A 26,737-nucleotide genomic window follows, 5' to 3' on the forward strand; every position below is an offset into this window, starting at 1 on the left:
CATGCACACAGACACATGCATGTGTACAGACAGTTGGAGAAAGAAAGTGGAAGAAAACAAGTGTTATTTCACAGGGCATTTAACATCAGGTAGAGGAACAAAGAGCTTTCCTGGCTGGCTCGTTCGGTAGAGCATGCAACTCTTCATCTTGGGGTTGTGAGTTCAAGCACCACATTCGGTGTAAAGCTTACTTAACCCCTGCCCCCAGAAAACCCAAAACTGTTCCTCCTCCTCCTTTTTTTTTTTTTTTTTAATGTTTGTTTATTTTTGAGAAGGGAGGCTGGAGGGGCAGAGAGAGGGGAGGAGAGAGAGAATCCCAAGCAGGTTCTGTGCTGTCATTGCAGAGCCCGATGCGGGGCTCGAACTCACAAATCACGAGATCGTGACCTGAGCCGAGGTGACGCTTAACTGAGCCACCCAGGCGCCCCCACAAAACCGTTCCTTCCAACCCCAGTCTTGAGTGGGCTGAAATCTGTTATCAGTGGCATCCACATGCTGTACTCTTCAGCACTTTGTTTGAAGACCTCAGCGGAACGGTCCCTACGGACACATGGCTTGAGCTCGTAGCCGTCCTCCTCCTTCATGTTAAAATATCTCTTCCAGTCATCTCTTTTTTTTCTCCCTCTGTTTCCTCTTGCTTGTTCTCAGGGTTGAGAAAGGGCAACGAAATCATGACCTTAAATGGGGAAGCTGTGTCTGATCTGGACCTTAAGCAGATGGAGACCCTGTTTTCTGAGAAGAGCGTGGGGCTCACTCTCATCGCCCGGCCGCCAGACACAAAAGGAAACTTGTGTTCTTCCCGGTCAGACAGTGACTTGTTCTCAAAGGACCAGAAGAGTCTGCTGCCCCCTCCAAACCAGTCCCAGCTTCTGGAGGAATTCCTGAATAACTTTAAAAAGAATACAACCAATGGTAAGGCTCTGTTCCTCTCCCTTCTTCATTGCTGCTATCAACAGTTGATATTTTGAAGCTGTAATTTTGCTTGCAAACTTAGGTTATTTACGCTGTTCGAAGAGTGTTTTGTCACTTGTTAGGGGGGCACAGATGCCAACCAAGTAGATTTAATAAAAATTCCATGCATTGTAGAAATTGGAACACTTTCACAAAAAAGAAAATAAATTTCTGCACAAAATAATATTCTTTAAAATCACAGAATCTTTGAAAATCACCCACGGTGTTTTGTATTGTAATTGCTCTGTGATTGCAGATAAACAAAAGCCAACATAAATGCCAAAGTTGATTTTCTATTCAGTTGACTCTAAGGCAAAAACATTCTGCAGCAATCTCTTGGGTTCTTAGAAGAGTTGATACGATTTAATTCTCTGTCTCTTTTGTTAAGTACTGTTTTCTCAGTAAACTGCAAACTTTTTTTTTTTAAAGGTTAAATTTTTTTTTAATGTTTACTTTTGAGAGAGAGAGAGCGAGCCTGAGCAGGGGAAGGGCAGAGAGAGAGGGAGACGCAGAATCTGAAGCACAGAATCCGAGCTGTCGGCACATAGCCTGATGCGGGGCTCGAACCCACGAACAGCGAGATCGTGACCTAAGTGGAAGTCAGACGCTTAACTGACTGAGCCACCCAGGTGCCCCTAAACTGCAAACTTTTTTTTTTTTTATTTAAAAAAATTTTTTTTTTCAACATTTATTCATTTTTGGGACAGAGAGAGACAGAGCATGAATGGGGGAGGGGCAGAGAGAGAGGGAGACACAGAATCGGAAACAGGCTCCAGGCTCTGAGCCATCAGCCCAGAGCCTGATGCGGGGCTCGAACCCACGAACAGCGAGATCGTGACCTAAGTGGAAGTCAGACGCTTAACTGACTAAGCCACCCAGGTGCCCCTAAACTGCAAACTTTTAATGTAGGCCATAAATTTTAAAATTTTGCCAACGCTTAAAAATGAAAAGCTGTATGCCAGCTTATTTTTCTAAAGGTAAAATTTCCATATGAGGAATTAATCTGAAGGTGTGGATTTCTGAGCTTATTATTCATGCGTACTTCATATGTTGCAGGCAAGTAAGTCAGAGGCTCTAGCTAATACTGAAAACCTGTAGTTTCCCTTTGTATTCCTGGGGGAAGCTGGTCAAGCCCCCACACAAGACTGAGCATAGGGTCTTTATTGTTATGTGCACACAAGGGAGTTTTTATTCTTAATTGCGGTGATAACAGATTTCCGACTGACATCTCTGCATGATTACCAGAAATGAATGAAAAACACAAAAAGAGGAGTTGTTCAGATTTAATTATAAAGCAAGTTTATTAGGTCATTTTTGGAACTAAAAAAATCAGATGGAAGATTTGTGATTCAATAAGGTGTAGAGTGCTTTCTCCTCCTCTCTTGGGACTGTACTCCAATTTAAAATGCCATTAAATTGACTCTTGGCATACAAAAACGGGTGTCACAAAGCAAAAATCATGATGGAACTAATTAATTACTTGGTTATATTAGGGCCATCACTCAGTGACCCTGGGCTCTGTTACAGGCCTGAGTGTTCCGTATAACACATGCCTATGTCTGTTCATTGGATTCATTATTCTTAAGGGATACGTTCACTGCCTGTTATATCTCTATGTATTTTATCATAATAAGAAATCATTGCAGAGTCTGTAGCACTTTTGGTACTGTAAGAATAAATTTCTGTAGAAAGCAGCGAAAGTGGCAAATTTACCTTTTTTTTTTTTAAATAGTAACGATCAAGCAGGTCAGCTAAACTTATTTATTACCCCATTTGTTTGTTTTGTGCAGAAACAGTACAAAGAGGTCCTAGGTCACAAAGCTGTTGTATTATTTATCCCAGGGAGCCATTCTAACGCTCGAAGCCTTTCTGACTTCCCTAAGGGATACCGAGGTCTGTGTATACACGTGGCTCAGCTGCTCAGACTGGTCGTGCTTTTCCACAGCTGGTCTTCTTCCAGGTCCCTCCACAGCCACAGTACGTCCATCTGCTCGTCCGTCCCAAGACGGTGCTCTCCTGCCATCCGGGGAGAGCCCCCTGACCCCTCCCTGGTTTCCTGGGAGACCGTGTGCCCAGCGGGGCTGAATCGTTCTCCCCAGGATCCCACCACCACCCTGTGCCTGGGGTTTTGCTGTCTCTGTCCCTTACTGTTCCACAATAACGTGTTTATGTTGGAAACAGAACAGCCATAATGGGCTGCTTCCCCAAACACTTGGCAAATTTATTTGCTTTCTTCATTTTCTTCTTTTTTTTTTTTAAGTCTATTTATTTTGAGAGAGTCAGTGTGAGTGGGGAGGAGCAGAAAGAGAGGGAGAGAGAGAATCCCAAGCAGGCTCCGTGCTGCCAGGGCAAAGCCCTGTGTGGGGCTGGAACTCACGAAACTGAGAGATGATCTGAGCTGAAGCCAAGAGTTGGACGCTTAACCAACTGAGCCACCCAGGCGCCCCTATTTACTTTTTTGAAGTAGTTGTGTAGCTTATAAAGAAAGAAGATGCCTGTGAGTGAGCATCTCAAAAGGAAATCTGTGTGTTTAAGGATGGGGAAAAAGAAACTAAGGGGTAGTGCGGGGTGGGGAATTGGAAAAGACTGAGTCCCTCATTTGTGCACTGTATCACGGTTATACTCGGGAGCCTGCGTTTGTGAAGTGGGAGGTGGGATGGCGTGGTGGCAGGCACGCAGCCTCTGAGTCAGACCTGGATTCGAGTCCTGGCTGCGCTTGCCGGTTGTGCGACCGTGGGCGCAGGTGGGTAGCCAGATGCGCTGGCTTCCTTACCCACCGTGGGGACAGCCCTGAGGTGCAGACCAGTTCCTCAGGTGGTCCCTGAGGAATTGAGCCCCACTTGCATGTAGCAACCTCATTTGCACACCTTTTATGGGATTTCTCCCCTTTGGTCTCACCTTCCCTGTTCCCTCACTTGGGCCTCTTGGGATCACCTTCCAAATGAACTTGTAAACCCCTGCCCTTGGCTTGGACTCTGCTTCCGGGGGAGCCCGTACTGAAGACACTGAACCTTGATTTATCATCTGGAAGACGAGCTTTCACCCCTCAGCCGAATGGGTCACCGTGAGGGAGTCCACATCTGTGTGTGTCCAGCCCGGCTCCTTACGTGGCAGGAATTCCAAACCTGGAGTCTCCTCTTCCCTCTCCTATGTAGCTTCATGTTTTATTTAAAATTACCCTAGGGGCGCCTGGGTGGCTCAGTCGGTTAAGCGTCCGACTTCAGCTCAGGTCACCATCTCGCGGTCCGTGAGTTCGAGCCCCGCATCAGGCTCTGGGCTGATGGCTCAGAGCCTGGAGCCTGCTTCCGATTCTGTGTCTCCCTCTCTCTCTGCCCCTCCCCCGTTCATGCTCTGTCTCTCTCTGTCTCAAAAATAAATAAACGTTAAAAAAAATTAAAAAAAAATAAAATTACCCTGTTGTCCTTTGGCCATTGAATTAGAAAAAGGTAGTCCTATTTTCTTGCTAAAAAAAAAAATTAAAAATTACACAAAGGAAACAACTTAAATGACTTTGATAAGCAATTTTTATATAATTTTGAGTTATAGTTAGGAGTGGGCATCTCAGAGTCTGCCTTTCCCCCAGTTTCATGTTCCCTTGGCATTACCTGAAGGCAGCCCAATACTTGAAAAGAAGGAAGATTTTCCCATTTTGTTTTCCTCTACTTGTTAATTAAAAGAAACAAAAAATCAAAAAAAAAAAAAACAAACAAAAACAAAATAAACAAAACCCAAAACCCAGCTGGTGCTCTGGAAGGGAAGACCTGTCTTTGTTGTTGTTGTTTAGAAACGTAAGAATATCAGAAGAAGTTGTTGAGCTGCTGTTTTGGTCCTATCTTGACTTTACGTGAGGAATGTTTACTGACCCCATATTGGGTGTTCAAAATGTGTGAGGCACATTTGGGGACAAGCCACATTGAGTTTAGGGCTTTTGGTCTACTTTTGGTTTAGTTAGGTATCCAGAAATTTATCTTTTTTAGCTTTAGTCTCTTGATCAGGTTAGAGCAAACAGAACAAAACCCGTTATTCTTTACGTACCTGACTGAAGAAAAGTGCTGGCCACAGTAGCAGATCCTGAGGAACCAGGGCAGTGATTGTAGCTCGCTGTTCAGCATCTTTGCTTTTCTAGAAAAGAAGCATCCTACTGGTATTTAGGATTCATTGGTATGTATGATGTTGAGGAAAATGGTTTCCAGGCTTTGTGATGCTTAAGGCTCAACCTGATGAACTTGAAATGCACATTCCTGGGTCTGGCTGTCAGCTTCCTTCGGAAGTCTGGGGTAGCATGAGCTTCCTTGTTAAGTGGGCTCATTCACGCTGCCCTGGGGCCATTGCTCTAAAGGAGGCAGGTCTCTACCTGAGAGGTAGGACCTACCTTTTCTTGAACCCTTGTGTGCCAAGGGTTTGGGGATGAAATGAGATAATCTGTGTGAAGTTCTCAGCAAATGATAGCTGCTGTGTTTGTGTGGTGTTCTCTCAATGAGGGTTATACTCCCCAAACCACCACCACTGTCCTAAGTGGCTCAGGATGCGGCAAGTTGACTTGTTAGCTCGAGTGTTCTGCAGCCCACTCTCAGGAGACACTGGCCCGTTCAGCCAGCTGAGTACACCGAGAAGCAAAGAACTTCGCAGAGTCACTGGCTTGGCTGTGATCTTCCTGTGATCCTCTGTGAAGAGTGGAGTAGCTAGGAACGCATCGAGAATTGATGAGCATTCAATATTAAGTTCCTTGGTTTCCTTAGAATGGATGACCATTTGATCCCTGCTTTTAAGGGTTTGAATTTCTGTTCGGCTTACCCACAGTGGAAAGAGAGGAAATGTATATATAGGCTGTGTTTGATTTTGAGCAGAAAAGTCCACTGTAAAGACTTATTACAGAGAGGTTAATTTTGCCACCGGAATCCCCCAAAGAGGCTGGTGTTAGTTTTGAGCCAACAAGGCCGCCATTGAGTGAGTTGGGTGTGCGAGCCCTCATCACACCAGGTTCCTGTTAATGCCATTTTTGTGGTTTATATGGAAAATCCTTTTCTGGGGTATACCATCTTTTGAGAAATTCCAACAGCTTTTAAGAGAGTCTCCTTGGGCATAGAGTTCCTGAAGAAAGTCTTTCTGTCAACACCAAGCTTGTTGTGGCATTAACGTAGTCTCTGTCCATAAACAGCGATTAACACTGTGCTGTGAAGGTCCAGGTATATTTGACAGGAGCCAAATAGAGACCTGTGTTCCTGCTCCCGCTTTGACAATATCAGCCCAGCAGTGCTTATCCGATGATGAAGGTAGTTGAAGCCTAAGATTCTTTTTTTTTAATTCCTCACCCAGCTTTGAATCAGTCTCTTTCTAAAATTGATGTATGAGTAGTGTAGGTCACACTACCAGAAGCCACTTAGATGCAAATTTGCTCTTTGGAAGGAATTGCTCCTGGGACTGAACGTGCCCCTTCTACAGCTTTCCACCAGCGGAGGAATTCCAGAGCCAGCTCTGATGTGGCAAACTCACCAATTTCCTGTTTATGAGGATGAGGGCCCTTGGGCTTCCATAGCCTGGTATAGGATGACGAACAGCGCTTAGCCCAGGGAATGCTCTGTTTGTGCGTGAAACTGCTGTTACTGAGTCTGACTGGCTGACACCCCAGATCCCCAGATGTAAAAGCATATGAGTTCCTAAAGATGTCTGGTGCATTAAAATTTTGTTTAAAAAAATGAGTGAGAAATATACCACTTTTACCAGGACACAGAGAACTTTGGTATCAGAAATCTTTGTTCCTTATAATGGTGCCAAAGGTCGTTTTCCGTTTCATCAGTGGAAGTGAGCATGTGTATTTCTGAGCAGAGGAGGGAACTGTGGTCCCTAGATACTAATTCTTGTATAAAACAGTGTTGTAGGGGAATATGGTCCCCTTTTTCTCTTTCTTCGTCCTCCATTCACTTGTTTATTTAACAACTAGACAACGCTCTGCTAAATGTTGCAGGTACATAAAGATGAATTAGTCATTATTTTCTATCCTCAAGAAGCTTATAGTTGAGTGGGAAAAGTAAAACACTTGTGAATAATAATTCACTGTTTAAGAAAAGAAAATTTTCGGGGCGCCTGGGTGGCTCAGTCGGTTAAGCGTCCGACTTCAGCTCAGGTCACGATCTCACGGTCTGTGAGTTCGAGCCCCGCGTCGGGCTCTGGGCTGATGGCTCAGAGCCTGGAGCCTGCTTCCGATTCTGTGTCTCCCTCTCTCTGCCCCTCCCCCATTCATGCTCTGTCTCTCTCTGCCCCGAAAATAAAAATAAACGTTAAAAAAAAAAATTAAAAAAAAAAGAAAAGAAAATTTTCAATAAAGAGAAGTTCAGCTCAAGTAGAATTCTCACTGATGTTTTTGTTTCTTTTGAGCAAAGAGTCCAAAACAGAGGCATGCAAAATTGGAGAAAGCTTAGCATTTGCTTTGAGCACTGCCGACGGACAGTTACCAATTGGGAGGTGTGTGGTGTGGGGTCCGGGGGACATTTCACGTACAGCATGCAACCTGGGACCCAGACCACATGTAGAAGTCACCTCGCTAGTGTGTGAGCAGGAAATAAAATTGGAAAGTCTTTTGGGGATTGTAGAAAACCCTAAATTTCAGGAATTTATAACATGTCATGGCCTGTGTCTGAAAAACCTGGTGACTATTGCATTAATTACCCCTGCCTTGTATAAAATGCACAGGATTTGTCTGGTCACTTTATGATCACTAATGCACAGCTTGAAACGTTTCTGGGTAGATACTCTGCCCCTTGCATATCTGCTTTATTATTCCATGACTATGGTTTCATTCCTTTGGGTCTTAAAGTATTGTTTTTAACGACCACAAGCCCCTTGCAAAATAAATACTCAAATGAATGTTTTTCGGGGGGAGAGGGGGAAAGAATGAATAAATGAATTGTCATAGGTGTCCTATAGAACCACAGTGTGCCTCAGCACATGAAGCCGTGGCCAAGAATGGTATGGTCCTCACAGGTGTAGTTAGGGGAGTGGCGGGAGGAACCATCCTCTGCTGGCTTGTGGTAGGGAGGGTGCTGGTTAGGAGATGCCCTGCAGCATGGAGGATGAGGCCATCTCGGGACTGAGGGAGAAGCTGGTAAGTGAAGTTTGCCAGCATTGTGGGTTAAAAACCAGGCCTAGGTTATATCTGCTGACCTTAAATACAAATTCCTCTTTCAGGTAAAAATTGACAGAATTTCTCTAAAGAACACTATATGAAATTTCTGTGGGATATGTCACTTTTAATAGGCATTTGAGAGTTTGGGATGACTGGATCAAATATAGTCTCCTGTGCATGTGCAGTGAGCCGGGGTGCTATGCAGTAGTACTTCTGGGAAGCCGTTAGGTGGTGTTGGAAAGAGGAAACTCTGTAGCCTGTTACGTAAAAGAGGAAAAGATCTGACTGTTCCTGTGGATATGATGACTACTGACAGCTAGACGATGCCTGTCTGCATTTCCGTGTTTGTGCTTTGCGTTGGGTTTAAAGATGAATTGTGTTCCTGACCTTATTCTTCCTTGTGCAGGAATTGAGACCATCTGGAAGGACCATGTAGGGATATCTCCTTTTTAGTTTTCACTTTTGGAGACAGCTATATTGTGACTGTATCTCTGATTGTTCGGATTGGTAATACACGTGCCTTGTACAAAATTCCAGCAGTATGAGGGGTTACACAGTCCGAGCTGTGTAGGGAAGTGGTTAAGAGCGTGGACACTAGGCAGACGACCTGGGTTCAGTCTTGGTTCCAGGGTTGCCCCCTTACCAGCTGTGTGACCTTGGTTGGACAAGCCACTTAATTGGTCTGTGCTTAGTTTTTGCAACTGTAACACAGTCTAGGATCTTTATGGGATTCATGAGCTAATTTTTGGAAAGAACTAGATTGTGCCTGGCACATAGTGAAGGCCACATAAGTGTTTGTTAACTAGATAACATAGATGAATTTCTCCCGCTCTGTCCTTAGTCACCCATTTTGTCTCCCAGAGGTAACCGTTGGTCTTAGTTTCTTTCTCATTCTGGTCTGGAGACGCTTAAATGTTGGGGGATATGGTGGGGTATTTTTCTGCTCTGTTTTATTACATTATCTTCGTACATGGCTATGTGAATATAGCAAAAGAAGTTACATGGCAAAAGAAACTTCAAAGATGTGATTAAATTAAGGATCATGAGATGGGGACATTATCCTGGATTATACGCACGGGCCCAGTGAAAGAGAGAGGCTGGAGAGTCAGAATTGGAGATGTGAGGACATAAGCAGATTAGAGTGATGTGGGCCTGGGAGCCAAATAATGCATGCAGCTTCTCAAATTAGCAGAGGCATGGGAACAGATTCTCCCTTAGAGCCTCCAGATGGAATGCAGCCCAGCTGCCCATTTTAGTCTTCTGACCACCAGAACTGTAAGATAATAAATTTGAGTTAAAGTGTCAAGCACTGTGTTTGATGGAACAGGTACAAAAATAAAGAACCACAGTCCTACTGAGGCTGCTACAGTGGGGGAGGAGCGGATGTGCCGACAGACCACAATCACAACCCGCCATAGTAATAGCTGTAGTCCTGCAGCTCCTAAACTTGTTGGTCTCCAGGTCCTCAACTCTAGAAAATTGTCAAGGACCCCAAAGAGCTATTGTTATGCAGATTTTATCTATCAATGTTTATTATGTTAGACATTTAAAAAAATAGTTATTAAAATTTATTTTAAAGTAAGAATAATGAATCTAGTTCACATTAACATGATGAGCATATTTTTAGTGAACTGGCCTCCAAACCAAAAAAGAAAAAAAAAGATCAGAAGAATAGTTTGTTTTACATTTTTGCAGTCTCTTCAATGGGTGTCCTACTAGAAGACAGCTGGCTTTTAGGTCAGCTTCTGTTTCAGCCTATTGCAGTGTTTGTTTTCATGAAAGCGATATGAAGAAAATTCAGTCCCACACAGATACGTAGTTGCAAAAGAGGTGTTTTAATAATCTTTCAGATAATTGTGGATATCCTTCTTTAATATTACACCAAAACTCAACAAGTGGTAATTCCTTCAAAGTGAGTTGCAATGTGGGGTCTGAAACATAAATGGTGGACTTTTCTACTTGCTCCTATTAAAATCCATTGGCTTTACACTTTGAATGGATCTTTTAATCATGTGATTTTGTAACATGCAATAGCTACTTGGAAAATATTAGGTTGCTAGGTTATTTAGGTCTTTCAAATATGGACATTTCACTGTACAACACTAAAATCACATTAATATCACCACCAGTTTCCTGTGGAAAAGCCTTGATGTATTGGAAAGCTATCAAGGTCACAGTGGTAAACACAAGTTTTCCCAGATTTGAAGTTTTGCTAGAAAGTTGGAGTTCTATCTATAATAGTCATGTTTTTTCTTGGAAGTGATAGGCTCTTTTTTTTTTCATTTTATTTATATAAAACAATTTTTTTAATGTTTATTCATTTTTAAGAGACACAGGGTGTGAGGGGGGGATGGGCTGAGAGAGAGAGAGAGAGAGAGAGAGAGAGAGAGAATCCAAAGCAGGCTCCAGGCTCTGAGCTGTCAGCACAGAGCCCGCCCGACATGGGCTTGAACCCACAAATTGTGAGATCATGACCTGAGCCAAAGTCAGATGCTTAACCGACTGAGCCACCCAGGTGCTCCTCATTTTATTTATTTATTTATTGAGAGAGCACTTGTGTGCAGGTGGGGGAAAGGCGGGGCAGGGTGGGGGGGGAGAGAGAGAGAGAAAGAGAGAGGGAGAGAGAGAGGGGATCTTAAGTAGACTCCATGCTCATTGTGGAACTCCACATGGGGCTCCATCTCACAGCTATGAGATTATGACCTGAGCCAAAATCAGGAGTTGGACACTTAACTGACTTAGCCACTCAGGTGCCCTCACTTTGTTCATTTTAAAGAAAATATTTTGTCAGTTTTTTTTTTTTTTTTTGAGTAAACATAGTTTTATAGAAAACAAACAAAAAACGCAACTAGTTCAGCTGGCAACCCAGTGGTGTGAGTGCATTTTCTTGGAACAGCCATGGCAGAGAGCCATATGGATACGTCCCAAGCGTGTTCCCAAGTGTTGAGTTTTAGTAAAATCAGCCATTTTTTCTGCTTCATTGAGGACATTTTTTGTTTGTTTGTTTATTTTTGAGGCAGAGAGAGAGTGCAAGCAGGGGAGGGGCATGAACTGTGAGATAATGACCTGAACTGAAGCCAGGAGTCGAACGTTTAACTGACTTAGCCATCCAGGCACCCCAGAACATTCTTAATGGACGCTGGCGTGTTCCCTGATGTAAGCATGGGGTAACGGCGTCAGTGGTGACCAGTACGGTTGTTGCCGCTGCTCTGACGCGTGCTGTGCCACTAGAAGGTCCACCCACGACTGTCTTGTGCTGCCATTGCAGATGTCCTCAGAAAAAGGCAAATGACGGCATTTTTATGAAAATCATCTTGAACTTGCAGACCATTTGCAAGGGTCTCAGTGACCCCCAGGAGTCTACAGACTACACTCTGAGAAGGGCTGTTAGTGTATATAAGGGGCAGCGATAACTCATGTTCTAGGTTCTCAGGGCCACTTCTGAGGGAGGGTCTCACTTGTGTTAAACCTGAAGAAAGCAGTGCATTCTGCGTACAGAGAAGTGGCAGAGGGTGGGGGTCAGGGTCTGGCTGTGGCAGATGCGGGAGTCATTCACGGTTTTTGGACAGTAACGTATGAATGGGGAAGGTGGAGAAGATAAGACTGGTGAAGGCCAGGTCACAAAGGGTCTTGTGTGTCAGGCAGGGAAGGCCTGGTGACGAGGAGCCAGGGGAGGGGAGCGCAGGTGCACTGAAGCTGCTGATGGTCCAGCTGAGAAATGATACAGGTGCGGACCAGGCTGGGATGGGGTTGAGGAGTGGGGGGCACTGTGGTGGCAAGACAGTCCCCGGGCTTCCCTCCACTTAGGTTGGCAGGGGTCATTGTCCTTCCTCAGCACAGGGTCTTTTGTATTTTATCACTAGTAAGTCACCAGACACGTAAGAGGAGCCACTCAATAAATATTTTGCTCAATCATAGGAATGAATGAATCAAGGATATAGGAATGACAGGACTTTAAGCTTTAAAAAAGTTTTAAAAAATGGGGCGCCTGGGTGGCTCGGTCAGTTAAGTGTCCGACTTCGGCTCAGGTCATGATCTCACGGTTCAGAGTTCAAGCCCCGCATCAGGCTCTGTGCTGACAGCTCAGAGCCTGGAGCCTGCTTGGGATTCTGTGTCTCCCTCTTTTTCTGCCCCTCCCCTGCTCGTGTTCTGTCTTTCTCTCTCTCAAAAATAAAAACAAACAAAATAAAAGAAAACAAAACAAAACCCTCGAAGGTCTTGCATTTCCAATACTGATTTTTCAACAAGATGCTAATACTTAACATTATATCTTAAAATGTGGTTTAAAGTGCAGAAAATACACCTCGTAACTAAGAAGGGAATCATGGCTTTGTTCAGGAGGCTGAGTTTGTGGCGGAAAGAATTTGACTTTGAAAAGACATTTTTCCATGAAGTTGGCAAATGAACCATGATGCTTGATTTTAATTTTGATCCTGAATTCAAACACAAAAGTTGTCCATGATGTGAGACTTGCCGTTTTCTAGCCCCCTACCGCGGTGAATACTCCTTACTCATGAGAGTGTCCGAGGCCAAGTGGAGAAACCTGGGGTCTCTTTTTTTAACTTTGCTTTAATTTATTCATTGAACAAATAAATTTGGTGGCTGCCTGTTCTGTGTCAGGCGCTGTTTTAGAAGTGCTGGAGATACAGCAGTGAACACAACAGGTAAAAACTCCTTGAGCGCACGGAGCTTATATTTCCGTGTGTGGAAATGGATATAAGCAGTAAACGCAAGTAGATTATATCGTGTACGAACAGGTGATAAGTGTGATGGAAAACAAATAGATCAGGGGAGGCAGGACCAGGAGTAGAGATGGGGGCAGGTTGCAGTTGTAAATAGGGCACCAGTCGTTGTCGGTGAGACGGAGGCATTGGAAAGGCTTGGCGGTGAGGGATGGAGCCTCGGGGGCATCTGGAAGCAAAGCTCTCCAGGTGGAGGAACAATCACAGGTGTCCCAAGATGGGGATGTAGGTGGCATGTTTAAGGCAAATAGCCCAGCGTCCCTGGGTAAGAGAAAGGGGACTGGGGAGGTGAGGCCCAAGAGGACATGTGAGGCAGGATCAGGGAGGACTTGCCCAGTTCAGAGTCTGAAGAATAGGAGGGGCTGTCCATGTTTTGAGCAGACACGTGACATCATCTGACCAGGATATTTTTTTTTTTTAATTTTTTTTTTCAACGTTTATTTTTGGGACAGAGAGAGACAGAGCATGAACGGGGGAGGGGCAGAGAGAGAGGGAGACACAGAATCGGAAACAGGCTCCAGGCTCTGAGCCATCAGCCCAGAGCCTGACGCGGGGCTCGAACTCACGGTCCGCGAGATCGTGACCTGGTTGAAGTCGGACGCTTAACCGACTGCGCCACCCAGGCGCCCCCTGACCAGGATTTTAAAAGGATCACTGACTATTGAGAACAGGCTGTCCGAGGCCAAGGGTGGGTTGAGGCTTTTGTAGCGATCCAGGTGGGACATGATGGAGCCTTTGCTCACAGTGGCGGCAGTGGAGGTACAGACAACAGAACTTGCTCAGAGATTGGGTGTGGGGTGTCCAGGAAGGAGAGGAAGCAAGGGTGACTCCCAGGTTTGACCTTGAGCGACTGTTAGCGAGGAGTTGCCATCCCCCAAGATGGGGAAGCTGTCGATAGAGTGGTTTTGGGGGAAGACCAGGACTTTACTTTGGAACACCTTATGTTAAGCCTCTATGTTTATAGTGAATATTCCACCTGCTTCCAAAATGGCTTTAAAATGACTTATACTGAAAGGTCATATATAAAATTCCACAAAATTCATCAAAACTAGCAACATAAGGGGAAGGGGGGAGGAGATTTGAATGACATCTTGCCTACTTTAAAGGTTTTCAGGCATAGTATAGGGGCAAAAACATGTTCCTTTATAAGAGAAAACGATGAAGTTTGAAATAGTGCAGCAAATTCTTTTCCTCTGACCCAGTTGGGTTGTGATTGGTTACATCTTATAAATTTATTTCTGATCCTACGGTTCTCAGCTCTGATTATCTGTTTATAAATTGTTCGTTCCCATAACATTTTTAACACGTTGAGAGAAAATGTGACCAAGTTCACATTATCCAATTTTATGACTTGTGAGTAGCTCTGGGAAAAGTTACTTGGAAAGAAACACGAGAAATTGTTAGAAGAATTATTTTGTGTCCTTTGTGCGGAGGCCTGACCAGCCGCCCCTGGAGAGCGGGCAGACGCGGGACCACGTAGAACAGTGTGCAGAATGCTCCTTCCTCCCAAATCTCTCAACGGGCTTCCTATAGAACCTGCAATTTCCAGGGAAGCACTGAGAAGCTTCTAAACATGGCTGTTCTCAGCTTTTTTACATTTACCTTTCCAACGCTAATTACTCCTAGATTGTCATCGGTGAATTTAATTCTGACTTTGGTGTTTCAGTTGGTAAATGACCCTGTCACACTTTTGTGAAGTGGAAGCACTTTTGCATAGTAGCGTTAGCAACGTTATTTGAATGTCTGTTGAATTGTGTCATTCAGATGTTATAGAAACGAGGGGGAAAAGGCTGAAAAATGCTGATAAGAAGCCTAGGTTTCATAAGCTTAATACCTGTGCCCCAGAAATGCCAGTCATCAGGTGTGCCCCAGCCAGGGAGCCCGTAGTGCCACACGGATGTCCTTTAATCTCCAGTAGGCCAGTATGTGTTCACTGGGGAAGCAGAAGATTAAGGTATGTGGCCGGTGACTATGAACAGACATGTTATAATTTGTTAAGATCTCTGGGAATACAAGTCTTCACAGAACCCACAAACTCAGTCTTCACACTTTTGGGATTGTATTCTGTGAGAAGTAGGGGGCTGCCCACACGTCACCTTGGGGGATTGCGGACTCTTCCTCTTTTGAACTTGGTATTTCTGATATGGCAGTTATGACTTATTGCCTTGCAGTATCACTGTGTACTTAATGTAATTTATCTACTAGCTTGAAAATCCCTTGAGAAACAGAGACCTTGACGAATACCAAGATTCTTAAGACATGGAAGCCAGCACGATTCTTGGGAACAGCAGGTGTGTCCCTCAAATATCTATTAAGTGAAAGTAAGGTTCATAGGAGTCTCTTAATGTGAAGTAAAGGAGGTGTTCCTGAGAGTGGGTTCTGGGGGATAAAAAGAATCCTGGAGCATTCCTCGAAGCCTCCCAGTTTTCCTCCTTACAGATTTGACTGCAAGGGAGGCGTGCTGGGACTTTCTCAGAGTTCAAGTCTCTGCTCATCTGCACACATGTCTGAGGGGCTCTGGGATGGCCCGTGATGCTGTTCGCTGAACCATATGCCCCAGCTGCAACAAGTTTGACTGCTTATCTCAGAAGAATGGCTTCCACCCTGGTCTGTGCTGCTCTGTAACTTCCAGGGGCTGATTGGTACCCTTGACATACGATTCTTTTGGCAGATAAACTCAAACCACAACTAAGAGGGAACAGTCTGTGTCACCACTGTAGGTCCATGTGGATAGTGAGATGTGTTTCAAGATGAATATGGGGGTAGTAACATGTCTGCAAGATTGGATCTGCAGTGAGGGGATCTGGATTGTAGCTCCAACCTTGGGCTTGACCTTGGGTGGCTTACTCTAACTCCAGTTTCCTCAACTCTTAAAATGAAGGATCGGACAAAACAATTTAGTGTTTTATTTTGTTTTGTTTTTCTCAGAAACTCAGTTATTTAATAGGCATAAAGCACCAGTTGAAATGACACGGGAATGTGCATTTCTGACAAAAGCTTGCGAAGTGAAAAAAGCAGAGTAATTGATCAAGCATTCCATTTTGGTTTCGCAACAAACCTCATCACCTCTTTAAATAGCATCAGGTTTTGACTGCCACAGAGAAGGTGTTTGTTAAGGGTTCGTAATGATAGGCTGACTTGAATCTAAAGATCCCAATGAAGTTTAAAAGCATTAATTACCCCTTACATCACCCTGATGGAGCAGAGATGTGTTATTACCATTTTACTTTCACAGCTGGGTAAATCAAGGCACAGAGACACATTAAACTGCTGGTAACTTGGACAAGGTCATGATCAGTGGTAGGGAGAGAAGTGTATCTTCGTGTTTCTCCATCTAGGTAGGGGAAAGGCTTTTAACTCCTTTTTTTCCTTAAGTTTTTTTTTAACGTTTGTTCATTTTTGAGAAACAGTATGAGTGGGGGAGGGGCTGAGAGAGAGGGAGACACAGAATCTGAAGCAGGCTCCAGGCTCCACGCTGTCAGCACAGAGCCCGACACAGGACTTGAACTCACAAACTGTGAGATCGTGACCTGAGCCACCCAGGCACCCCTCCTTTTAAATATTTGTCTATTAACATACCTACGGAGACTGAAACCTGTGATAACATGTGCTGCAGTAAAACAAATCCAGGTGTTAACCGAATTGGTAATGACCCTCCGTATTATCTGTATTCTTATCTGAAGGCTGGGATGGCGATTTGGAGCAGACCGCCTGCCTTGTGTTTGGTGCTTTCTCACTTTAGGGGAAGGTCACTTGTTCAGTAATAGTTTCACTGTCATCATTCTTAATGTCTTTTTTAATAATTCACACTGATTTTCGTGACCCTTTCAGTAAAGTGACTGTATATTTTGTGTAGTTTAGTTCCTTGGCACTCACACAGTGGACTTGAACTCTAATTTCTCTCCTGTAAAATCCATATTAACCTTACCTTCTTTTTTTAAAAAAAAATAAGTACGTACAAAAAAATCACGTTTGAAGTGTACACATCAGTAGTTTTCAGTGTATCCATGGAGTTGTGCAGCCATCACCACTAATGCCAGAATATTTTTGTCATCTCCAGAAGAAACCGTGGACCCATCAGCCGTCACCCCCACCGCCCCTCCCCCCAGCCCCTGACAGCCACTAATCCATTCTCTTTCTGTGGATGTGCCTGTTTCGGCTACTTCACGTAAGTGGAGTCGTATGCCATGTGGCCTGTTGTAACTGACTGCTTTCATTTAGCGTGACGTTTTCTAGGTTCGTCCATGTTGTAGCATGAGGCAGTCACGGATTCCCCTTTATGGCTGAGTGGCACTCTGTTTTACCCTCTCGCAGTCCCACCGGGCAGTAGCCCTTCCTGGAAGGCGTTCCTCAGGTTTTCTTTCTCCTGTAGCACATCCCCTAATAGAATCGTGGGCATACTCTTGTTAGAAGTTTCCTTTCGGGGGCCTTAAGTACACCTAAGTAGTTTGGAAGGGTTTTGAACTTAAATTCTACTTTATTCAAATTCTTAAGTGTCTGAAATACAGTGGTGTGTATTTGTGGTGTGATTAAGTGCGGCATCTGGGGGTCTTCCTAGCTCTGGCGGATACCAGTTTCTTGTAGAACCGAAACCTTAGCTGGAGATCCCTCTTACCATTGACTGGTTTTCATTAGGGACCCTGATAAGGTACGATGCGAGGCCCTTTGCCTTCTTTCCTTGGGTTGCATGCATGCCTCTGTCACAACTATAGCCTGCCTAGAAAATGAGAATGTGGGTATACCTGCTTCCCTTCTTGCCCCTTCTCAGAAGGCTCTTCTCCATTATTTGGCCTGGTGGTGGCCTGCAACCCATCCCTGCCCTGAAAACAGCTGCCATTTTCCTGTTCCTTTAAAGGTTCTTTCAGGTGTTGGGGGTAGTTATAATAAGATAATTGACTCGAATCAGGGCAGCCTCCTATTAAGAAACATTTCCTGCCAGTATTTACTTCTCTCTGTCGATCACCAGAGACCTTGCATTGTCAGGAACATCACCAATTGGAATGTGACCTCAAGTGAAATGGATTTGGAAGATTTATGAAATTTACATTTTTGGGCGTGGTATTTGTGCTGTGATAGAATTTACTTCTTTGCCAGCTTAACAGTGACATTCAGACAGATGCTTTGATTTTTTTCTTGACACAGGAATAGTAACAATAATGAAGTGTAGAGTCCCAGATACCTTCAGAAAAGTTGATCAATTTTTGTCTGTATCAGAAGTACATAGTGTCGCTGGTGATGTCTTTGTTAATGGTGCAGGAGGCCTTGACTGGCCTTGGAATGCAGTCAACTCAGAGTTGTTTTCTCTCGTTGAATAAAGAGTCTGTCTCTTTCAATTAAATGGTTTTATTTTCGTTCTGTTTCACTGACCGATGATGAGTCATATTTGCCTAGATGACGGAGTACAGCACACGCCATTAATGAAAAGTGTCACGAATCACTGCATTTTAAGTAAAAGCATGCGTAAAATTTAGGGAAGTCTGAGTTAATTAATTAATGAGTTAATTAAAAATAATGCCATACAGGGTCTGCACATTCAACCTTAAAAGTTGAGAGATTTTAAGCTTTTCTGTGCAAAGAAACTCAGTGTCCAGTGTGCTCCTGGCTCTGTGAGAAACCGTGTGTTGTGGGCACTAATGCAGAATTTTACAACAGTGGGTGAAGCTTGGAGAAAACACAAGATCCATAAGGTGAAGGAATTCAGTTGGATAATTTCTAAGATTCTCTTCAGGTCTAAAATTTATAGATTTTCTGCAAGCTGTTCATTTGTGGACTTACGTGGTAGAAATTCTGAGAAATTAAACAGAAATTGAATAGATTGAGTAGATTAAGAACATAAATCCCACAAACTATGTTCTCCGAATGTAAGTGGGCGTAAAATTATTAAAAGTCAAAGATGTACAACTGTAATGCCACTGGGGATAATGTAGTTACAAACGTAATAAAACCATTTATTATTTACTTGTAAATTCTTTGATATTATTTTCTAGATGTTTTTCAGTCATCTTCATAGAATATTATCTTTCTATTGTTTCCACCTCAGAGGGGGGGCCTACGGGTGAATGATTCATCAACTGAAACATTTTTGAGCCTAAGATGAGAGTCCCAGTTAAATATGCCACATTATTTATCTGAACACGGTACTGTCTTTTTAATCGCCTTATTAAGTGTATTTCATTTTTCTTCAGGAAGCAAGGGAGCTAATATTACCATTGCACCTGCTCTCAGCTGCGTGCCTGTGGTGCATTGTGCCTCCTCTGATGTCACGGACCTTCACAGAGATGAGGTTATAGACCTGGCAACAGGGAGAAGCAGAGATGGTTCTCGGCAGGGGCAGGCGCACTGCCCATCAATGACATTTTGGAAGTTTGGGGATTCGTTTTGGTTTTCCTAATGAACGGAAGGAACATAGCATTTAGTGGTCGGGGGACGTGGTTGCTGGATGTCCTGCATGTTCGAGTGAATTTCTCACACTGCAGAATTTTTCCCCGGGATATTCGTGTAGGTGAAATACTTGTGTAATTAGCTGAGCCAAGAACTGGCTTCATTTTACAAATGAACGCAAAGTATTTATTTCCCCACAGCTGTAGGCTACTTGGAAATTTCTAGAAATGCAGCAGACCAGTAAACCAAGGGAAGTTTGTCCTTTATTTGGTCAGAGCTTGGCCAAAAGCTTTGATCGATTTGGAAAATCCGATCACTGATGGCAGCACCTCTTATGCATTTGAATCCACCAAGGCGCACTGCACTGGCTTGGGTCTGTGATGAAGCGGAGATACTCACTGTGATTCTTTGCAGTGCGGATGCTGGACAGGCTTCTAGAGTGGTTGCAACCAAGCATTTTCATATGGAAACACACATTTTTAAAAATGGCAAATTCCTTTCCATTTTTTTTTTCCTCCTTGTGTTACCATTAGGGCATGATATTGCTTTTTGTGAAACTGCCTGTTGAGGTAGTTTATATTATGTATGAATGTTGTTATTTCAGGATAGTATTGAAAGAGGGGCTTTGGATGTGGTGATAACTGAGAAGCTGCACCACAGTGCACGAGAAAGCATCGTTTAAAAATGATTTCCATTCTCGTTGCCTCCTCTTTTAGTGTACTTCTAACGAATTCTTAGCCCACAAACCAGAAGCATGTTCCCTGATGGTAGGACTACCGCCATCAGTTTATCCAAAAGGTCTGACTGTAGCTCACGGGTGAAAACATTCTGGTTTCTTGTTTGGAGCCTCGGGGTTTGCTATCATCTTGCGGTTTTAGCTCAGTGTCTCAAATAGTGGCTCTTTCTAAGAACGCAAGTGGCATTCCCAGCCTTTGCCATGGGGGGTTCTGGATCATTCTTTCCTAGGGGCCAGTTGTCCGTCCTCTGGAGGCCACTCCTGGCTACTGCGGGCAGTGTGCCTCGCCCGCCCTCCTCACAGCCAGAAGCTGCCTGGTGGCTCTGCCACCTGGGTGGCTGTCCTGGGACTGGGAACAACTTCCTGTCTCTTCCCTTGCTCTGCCTGGTTGAGTAAGGAGGAGCAGGCAGCCAGCAAGACCAGGTTTATGAGACGGCCCAGCTCGGTGAACCAGACGTCCAGGCTGCCTGCTGAACAAGCACAGCGAGAGTTCCTGAGCGGTAGCGGCAGACGGGAGACCGGCGGGGACACCGCCATGAGCCCGAGCCCTTCCCAGGCTTCCCAGTGGCATCCGGTCCCACAGACTTCCCACTCCATGTGCCTGCCGCATCAGCACCCGTATGGCCTGGCGCTTCCTGTGGCCATGGGGGAAATAAACAACGAAGCCCGCGCTCCTGCCTATTAGCTGGGCTACGTTGGATTTGAATTCACACTACCAGCTGTGTGGGCAAGGCAACCTTAACATTAGCGTTTCCTGACATTTCTGTTTTTAAGTTGATCCCCAGGATGATACTTGAACACCGTTTTGGCTCTGTAGTTGTGAAGGGCTTGGGATTCCCAGCTGCTTGGCTGACAGTGGTACCAGCAGGGTCTCTGCTGCCACACAGGACAGGAAGACACTGGGTTATTAGATGTCTCCCACCTGGACCCTTACATTTCCTTGGTTGTCCATAGGGAATGGAAAGGCGGGGACGGTCGGTCACCTTCCAGGAGAGCCTGCCTCGTGTGTCGTCACTCTTGAGATATGCTTGTTTTTGGAGGAGGGAGATGTCTGAGGCTGGTCTCACGCACGGCACCTGACGTAGTACCTGGTACCCAGGGTGTGTGCAGAGCTCAGCAGCCATCCGATGAGGGAGGACCTAAATGGAACGAGCAGGTCCAAACGTATGGCCCGGCTGGTTGCAGCTCTGTCACGCGCCCGCTGTGTCGAAGGCCCTGTCCGTCGTGTTGCATGTTAGATGTGTCACGTGGCCTGCCTTCACCCCAAATCGTTAATTTCCACGACGAATAAGATGAGAGAGATAGGGTGTATTTCCCAGATACAAATAGAGATCTTGACTTGAATTTATGATTTTGCTATTTTTCATCATTTATAATCATCTTGGCCGCCCGAGATTTCTGGAGCAGGTCTGAACTTCCGAATTGGAGTGTGCTGAGCATGAGCGGGGCGGGAGGCACGTGCCTACTGTTTTAGGGGAAAAGTGCCCTAACATGTGTCCTGGCGAGTACAGCCACACCAGGAGGCTGTCCCAAGGTGAGAGGCCAGTTTTCTGCTTGGGACGGGAAGGATATATTCACTCACTTTGGCAGCTGGTGCTCAGGACGTGGGCGGACTATAAGTGGGCTACACGTAGGCACTTGGCACCTAGGACAGGATGTCAGTGCGGTGCCTGTTTAAAACAGCTTTGTAAGTAAGCATTCGCATTTTACTGGCCTGCACTTTTTTTGTTTTTTCTTTTTTGAAGAGCCCGGTCTGCTCTTCTCCCAAGGCTTACTTTGTTCTCATTTCTCCTCTCGAACACCAAGGGCACACTAGTTTTTATGGGGATACAGGTCTTGGCAAAACTTGAGGCTCCCCGAGCTGGGGTCTGAACCTGTGGGCCCTCCAGTTTGGTTTCCCCTGTGCCTTGTGTCCAGGACAGCATCGGTGCGTTGCCGGTGGGTAGGGACAGGAGTCGGTCACCGCAGAGACTCGATTTCTGCCCGGATACCATCCCGCCTCTGTGAAATTTGGGTGGTGTAACAGCTCTGAGGCTTCCTGTCTTACTCAGGAGCCGTCCAGAACTGCTTCCACCGCTCATATCCCTGGGGCCAGCCTCAGTGGGAGTTGGTTCCTGAGATCCAGTCTGTCTGCGCTCGTGCCTCACAGAGGATCTAAGATGTACCCAATGGCTCTCTGAGGTTAAAGGGGACCAAGGGTGATAGGGGAGCCTCACCGATGCACAGCAAAGCCTTGTTTCCTGAGGTGGGCAGAGTTTTGACCTCAGAAAGGGTAGCCGGTGTTCTGTTCCCAGGTAACCGTTTTGCCTTTGTGAGAGGTGCAAAGCTTCAGGAGTGCTCAGCGTTTCATTTCTGAAGTTTTGTGAATATGTTGAACAGATGACTCAGAATTCACTTGACACCCACTTTTGACACCAGCCGTGTCATTTTCCCCAGCATCCATCTGGCTCCTCCAGGCTCCTTATGCCCGTGCCACGTCTGAGATCTTCGGGGGACTCCAGGTCTCCTTCATCTTTGTACCCCCAGCACTTAGGACATACCTGCTACGTAGCAGGTGCTGTAGACCTCTTCGTCATGAATAAACGTCTTGATTTTGTCCTAATTCTTGTCCTTGATACAACTCTTTGGAGATGCTGACACTCCTTATTTACGAGGTAAAGGCAGCAGTAATGGCGACCCGATCCTCCTGCCTCGCTAAGGTGCTATTAAGAAGCTGTATGGCTTCTGTCACGTTGCTCCTTCTTAGTCTCCTTACGCTCCTCTGTTATTTCTGAATGAAGAGAGGTGTGTCCTCTGAGGGCCTCTTCTCCCCCACACGCTCTGATTGGCCTTACTGGGGTTCTCTCCTTGGTCTCCTTCATGCCTCGCTCTGCCCGTAGCTTCACTGCCGGCTACACCCTGATGACTCCAGACCCACATTCCCATGTGGACTTTCCTGGACGGCCGGCCTCCTGACCGTCTCCCACTGGATGGCCCACATGCATCTCAGACTCAGAACTGCCACAGCTAAGCTCATGAGTTCTACTCCGACCCTTCCTGTTGCCCATCCATCCTGTCACCTGAGGCATAAAACCAGGTCCTGTGCTATCTCCTTTCCAGATCTCCTTATATGAAACAGGCAGCAAAGAGGACACCCGTGGGGCCTACCTGCTCAGATTTCTGTGTCTGCTTCTTTTCTTTGCTCTTCCTCTATCAAATACTGAGTTCATTTGGGTCTTTCTACCTCGTACCTGTAGTGTGGCTGTGACTTTCTGACTGTTTTTCTCCCAAAGGCTTGCCCTCTGTCAACCCTTCTGTCACAGGGCACCCTCCCCCCTTCTCCACTGCAGTCACGCTCAACACATTTCCACACGGTGCTGGGCTCTTCCTGTGATTTGCCTTTACTCAGCTGCCTCCTGCTCCTGGAACCCTCTCTCCCCACTGCTCACTGGTCATGATCAGCCTTAAGGACAAATAGATACCTCCAAGATTTAAAGACTCTGCTTACGCAGAGTTTCCTTTGCTATTAAATCTTTCAGGGTCTTTTGCAGAATTAACTTCCTGACTGTCCCCACCGTGTGGACTTTTCTCATATCATGTGTAACGCATCACCTCCTCCAGGGCTGGAAGCTCACCTTAAGCATAGTGATCGCATCTCCTTCATTTTTGTATCCCTAGCACCCAGCACAGTGCCTGGGAAACAGGAAGTGCTCAAAAAGGGAATGTTGAACGGATGGATGAAAAGGTGCGTTTGTGCTAAATACACCAGGAACACTGGCTGTTTTTTGTGGTTCTTGTCGGTTGGGCTCCCTTAAACACAGGTGCACACAGCAGCCTAACGAGGCAGTGAGGGAGGAACTTTGGGCTCCTTTTGGCTCAGGGACCAATCTTCCCACGCAGTCCGCCTGCTGGTGCCTGGACTGCCTCTGCGGTGTGGTGTTAGGGGCCTGGAAGAAGCAAACCCGAGCATCCCCACCTGTCACTGCTGCCTGAAATTTTCCCAGGGATGTCTCCTGCATCTGTGATCAGCACTGCCTTCTCCAGGCTAACTGACTCCAAAAATAAGTGTGACTTGAGCTATCTGGTTCTTTTCTGGGTAGGGTTCGAATTTTGGAAGAGGTAAAAGGAAGAAGAAATTAGAGCTCCAGAATTCTGTAGACCGTTCAGATATTTTCTTTAGGGCTCCTCTTGTCTTAGAAGCAAGTGCCTGTGTACTGGCTGGTTATATCAGCATGGATCATGGACCAGCATTCCTATGCATGAGTTTCACCAATTTTCTAGGGCTCCCATAGCTTCTAAAGATCTCCTAGAGACGAGTGTCCTGGCTCCCATCATGCCGGATGGTTTCTTTGTCAACATCTATCTATGCCTGGTCAGCCTAGATCACCTCAGACAGGTTTAAGATCAGTGACATCTTGTTGTAGCTGGGATCAGAAACCATCTGGCTTCACCTGTTGGAGGGGACAATCTACCAAATACAAGAGTTAGAATGGAAACCTGTGTTCTATTTTGACAAAGACTAGTCTCTCTGTCCTTCTTAAATTTGTTAATTTGAGAGCCATTGGAAAGAATTGGGCGTGGCAGGTGTGTATGGCTGTAGGTTGGAAAAGTGCAAGCTCTCCTTACCTTTGATATTACTTCCTAATCATTACTCTGGAAGTTGACAAAATTTTGCTGTTCCTTATGGGACTTTCAATTCAGGATAAAATTGTAATTGATGTCAGAAAAAGAAGAATTAAGCTTTCAAATGAGCAAGTGTTGGGGTGTAATAAGAGTCTGTGATACTGTATCATTGATTTCCCAAGATAATCCTGGTGATTTTGCCCTCACTTTGCCAAAAATAGGGAAGTACCAACAATGATCACTGGTGTTTGATTTTTGGTCCAAATAAATTACTCAAGGTCAGAGCTTAGTGAAGTACTGTTTACACAGAAATAGGCAGAGTGACAAGGCATTTAAGTCACTGTTTTGTTTTTTTTTTAATGTTTCTTTATTTTTGAGAGAGCATATTGGGGAGGGGCAGAGAGAGCAGGACAGGATCCGAAGCAGGCTCTGTGTTGACAGCATTGAGCCCGATGCACGGCTCGAACTCACGAACTCACGGCAGGATCACGACCTGAACCGAAGTCGGACGCTCAACTGACAAGGTCACCCAGGTGCCCCTAAGTCACTGTTTTGATTGGTCATTGGTCACCTTTGACTGAAAGTGGCAGGAGATGTTGCTGCTTCGTTAGTGACAGCCCAGGTCTGTTTCAGAAGACCGGCTTGTGTCGTTAAGGCCCACGGCTGTGCGCTGCCCGCTAGGCTGTTGGTTGCTTTTTCTTTTCATCTCTTTGTTTATCTGAACCCTTACACCAGCCGTTATTATTCTCTGCAAAGGGCCAACTCACTTTTATGTGTGTTTTGTCACTTTCTATGCAGATTTCAGCAACGTCCCTGACATCACAACTGGCCTGAAAAGGAGTCAGACTGATGGTGCCCTGGCCCAGGTTCCCCACGGGGAGAAAACGGGGCAGACGTTCGGGGTAAGATGCTGTCCCAAATCTTAAAAGAGGGACCCGGCTGACAAGGGTGAATTCCCACCTCCACCTGAGGTGGGGAAACAACATAGGGTTATCGGATCCCTAGGTCCACCACCTGAAACAAACATCTGTTTTTGCCTTAAGGGAAATAGTTTCCTTATTTAGTCGAAGTGAAGTACGTTAGGACAGACTGACAAAGGAAACCTAAGCTCAGGCTTTCTGAAAGTCATGTTTAATGAGTCTCATTTCTTTCCTACTTATTTTTTTTTTTTTGGCCAAAGATAAATTATTTTTGTAACGTTGTCACTTTGTTGTGGTAAAATATATATAAGCATAAACTTTTGTATTTTAACCATTTTTAATGTTTATTTTTGAGAGATAGAGAGAGAGAGAGACAGAGTGTGAATGGGAGAGGGGCAGAGAGAGAGGGAGACACAGAATCTCAAGCAGGCTCCAGGCTCTGAGCTGTCAGCATGGAGCCTGATGTGGGGCTTGAACTGATCAACTATGAGATCATGACCTGAGCTGAAGTTGGATGGATGCTTGACCAACTGGGCCACCCAGATACCCTTATTTTAACCATTTTTAAGTGCACACTGCAGTGGTGTTACTTACATAAGGTCACAATATGGGGCAGCCATTACCATTACCCATTTCAGAACTTTCGCATCAGGCCAAACAGAAACTCTGCACCCATTAGACCATAACTCCCATTCACAGCTTCCACACCCCCCACCGCCAACCCTGACCCCACGTTGCCTCTATTTCATTTCCTGCATCATTTGCCTGTTCTAAGTCCCTCGTATAAGTGTGACCATACATTATTTGTCCTTTTGTGTCTGGTTTATTTCACTTAGCATGTTTTCAAATTCATCATGGTGTAACAGGTGTCAGAATTTCACTTCTTTTGAAGGCTGAATTATATTCCATTGTCGTAAATGCTGCATTTTGTGTATTTGTTCATCTGTTGGTAAACATGTGGCTTGTTTCCACTGTTTGACTCTTATGAATAATGCTGCAGTGAAGATTGGTATACAAATACCTGTCTGAATCCTTGTTTTCAGTTCTTTTGGATATACATCTAGGAGTGGAGTTGCTAGGTCACCTGGTCATTCTGTTTAGCCTTTTGAGGAACAGCCCACCTGTGTTCTTCAGGGCTGCACCATTTTCCGTGACACTGACGGGCACCATGTATGAGGGTTCTAATTTCTCTATATCCTCGCTGACACTTGTTATATTCCATGCCTTTCCTACATTTGTGTGTGTGTGTGTGTGTGTGTGTGTGTATGAGAGAGAGAGAGCG

At 45.2% G+C, this 26,737-nt stretch overlaps 1 protein-coding gene across 1 annotated transcript in view; it reads left to right on the forward strand.

The window, feature by feature from the left end:
* TIAM2 (TIAM Rac1 associated GEF 2) overlaps positions 1 to 26,737 on the forward strand; it is a 191,288-nt gene that overhangs the window by 125,564 nt on the left and 38,987 nt on the right. Inside the window, 2 exon segments of the mRNA XM_045500104.1 lie at positions 649 to 912; positions 25,334 to 25,437. Of these exon segments, the coding sequence (XP_045356060.1) occupies positions 649 to 912; positions 25,334 to 25,437 (368 nt within the window).

The sequence above is a fragment of the Leopardus geoffroyi genome, chromosome B2 (genome assembly GCF_018350155.1).
Source record: "Leopardus geoffroyi isolate Oge1 chromosome B2, O.geoffroyi_Oge1_pat1.0, whole genome shotgun sequence".
Lineage (NCBI taxonomy): Eukaryota > Metazoa > Chordata > Mammalia > Carnivora > Felidae > Leopardus > Leopardus geoffroyi.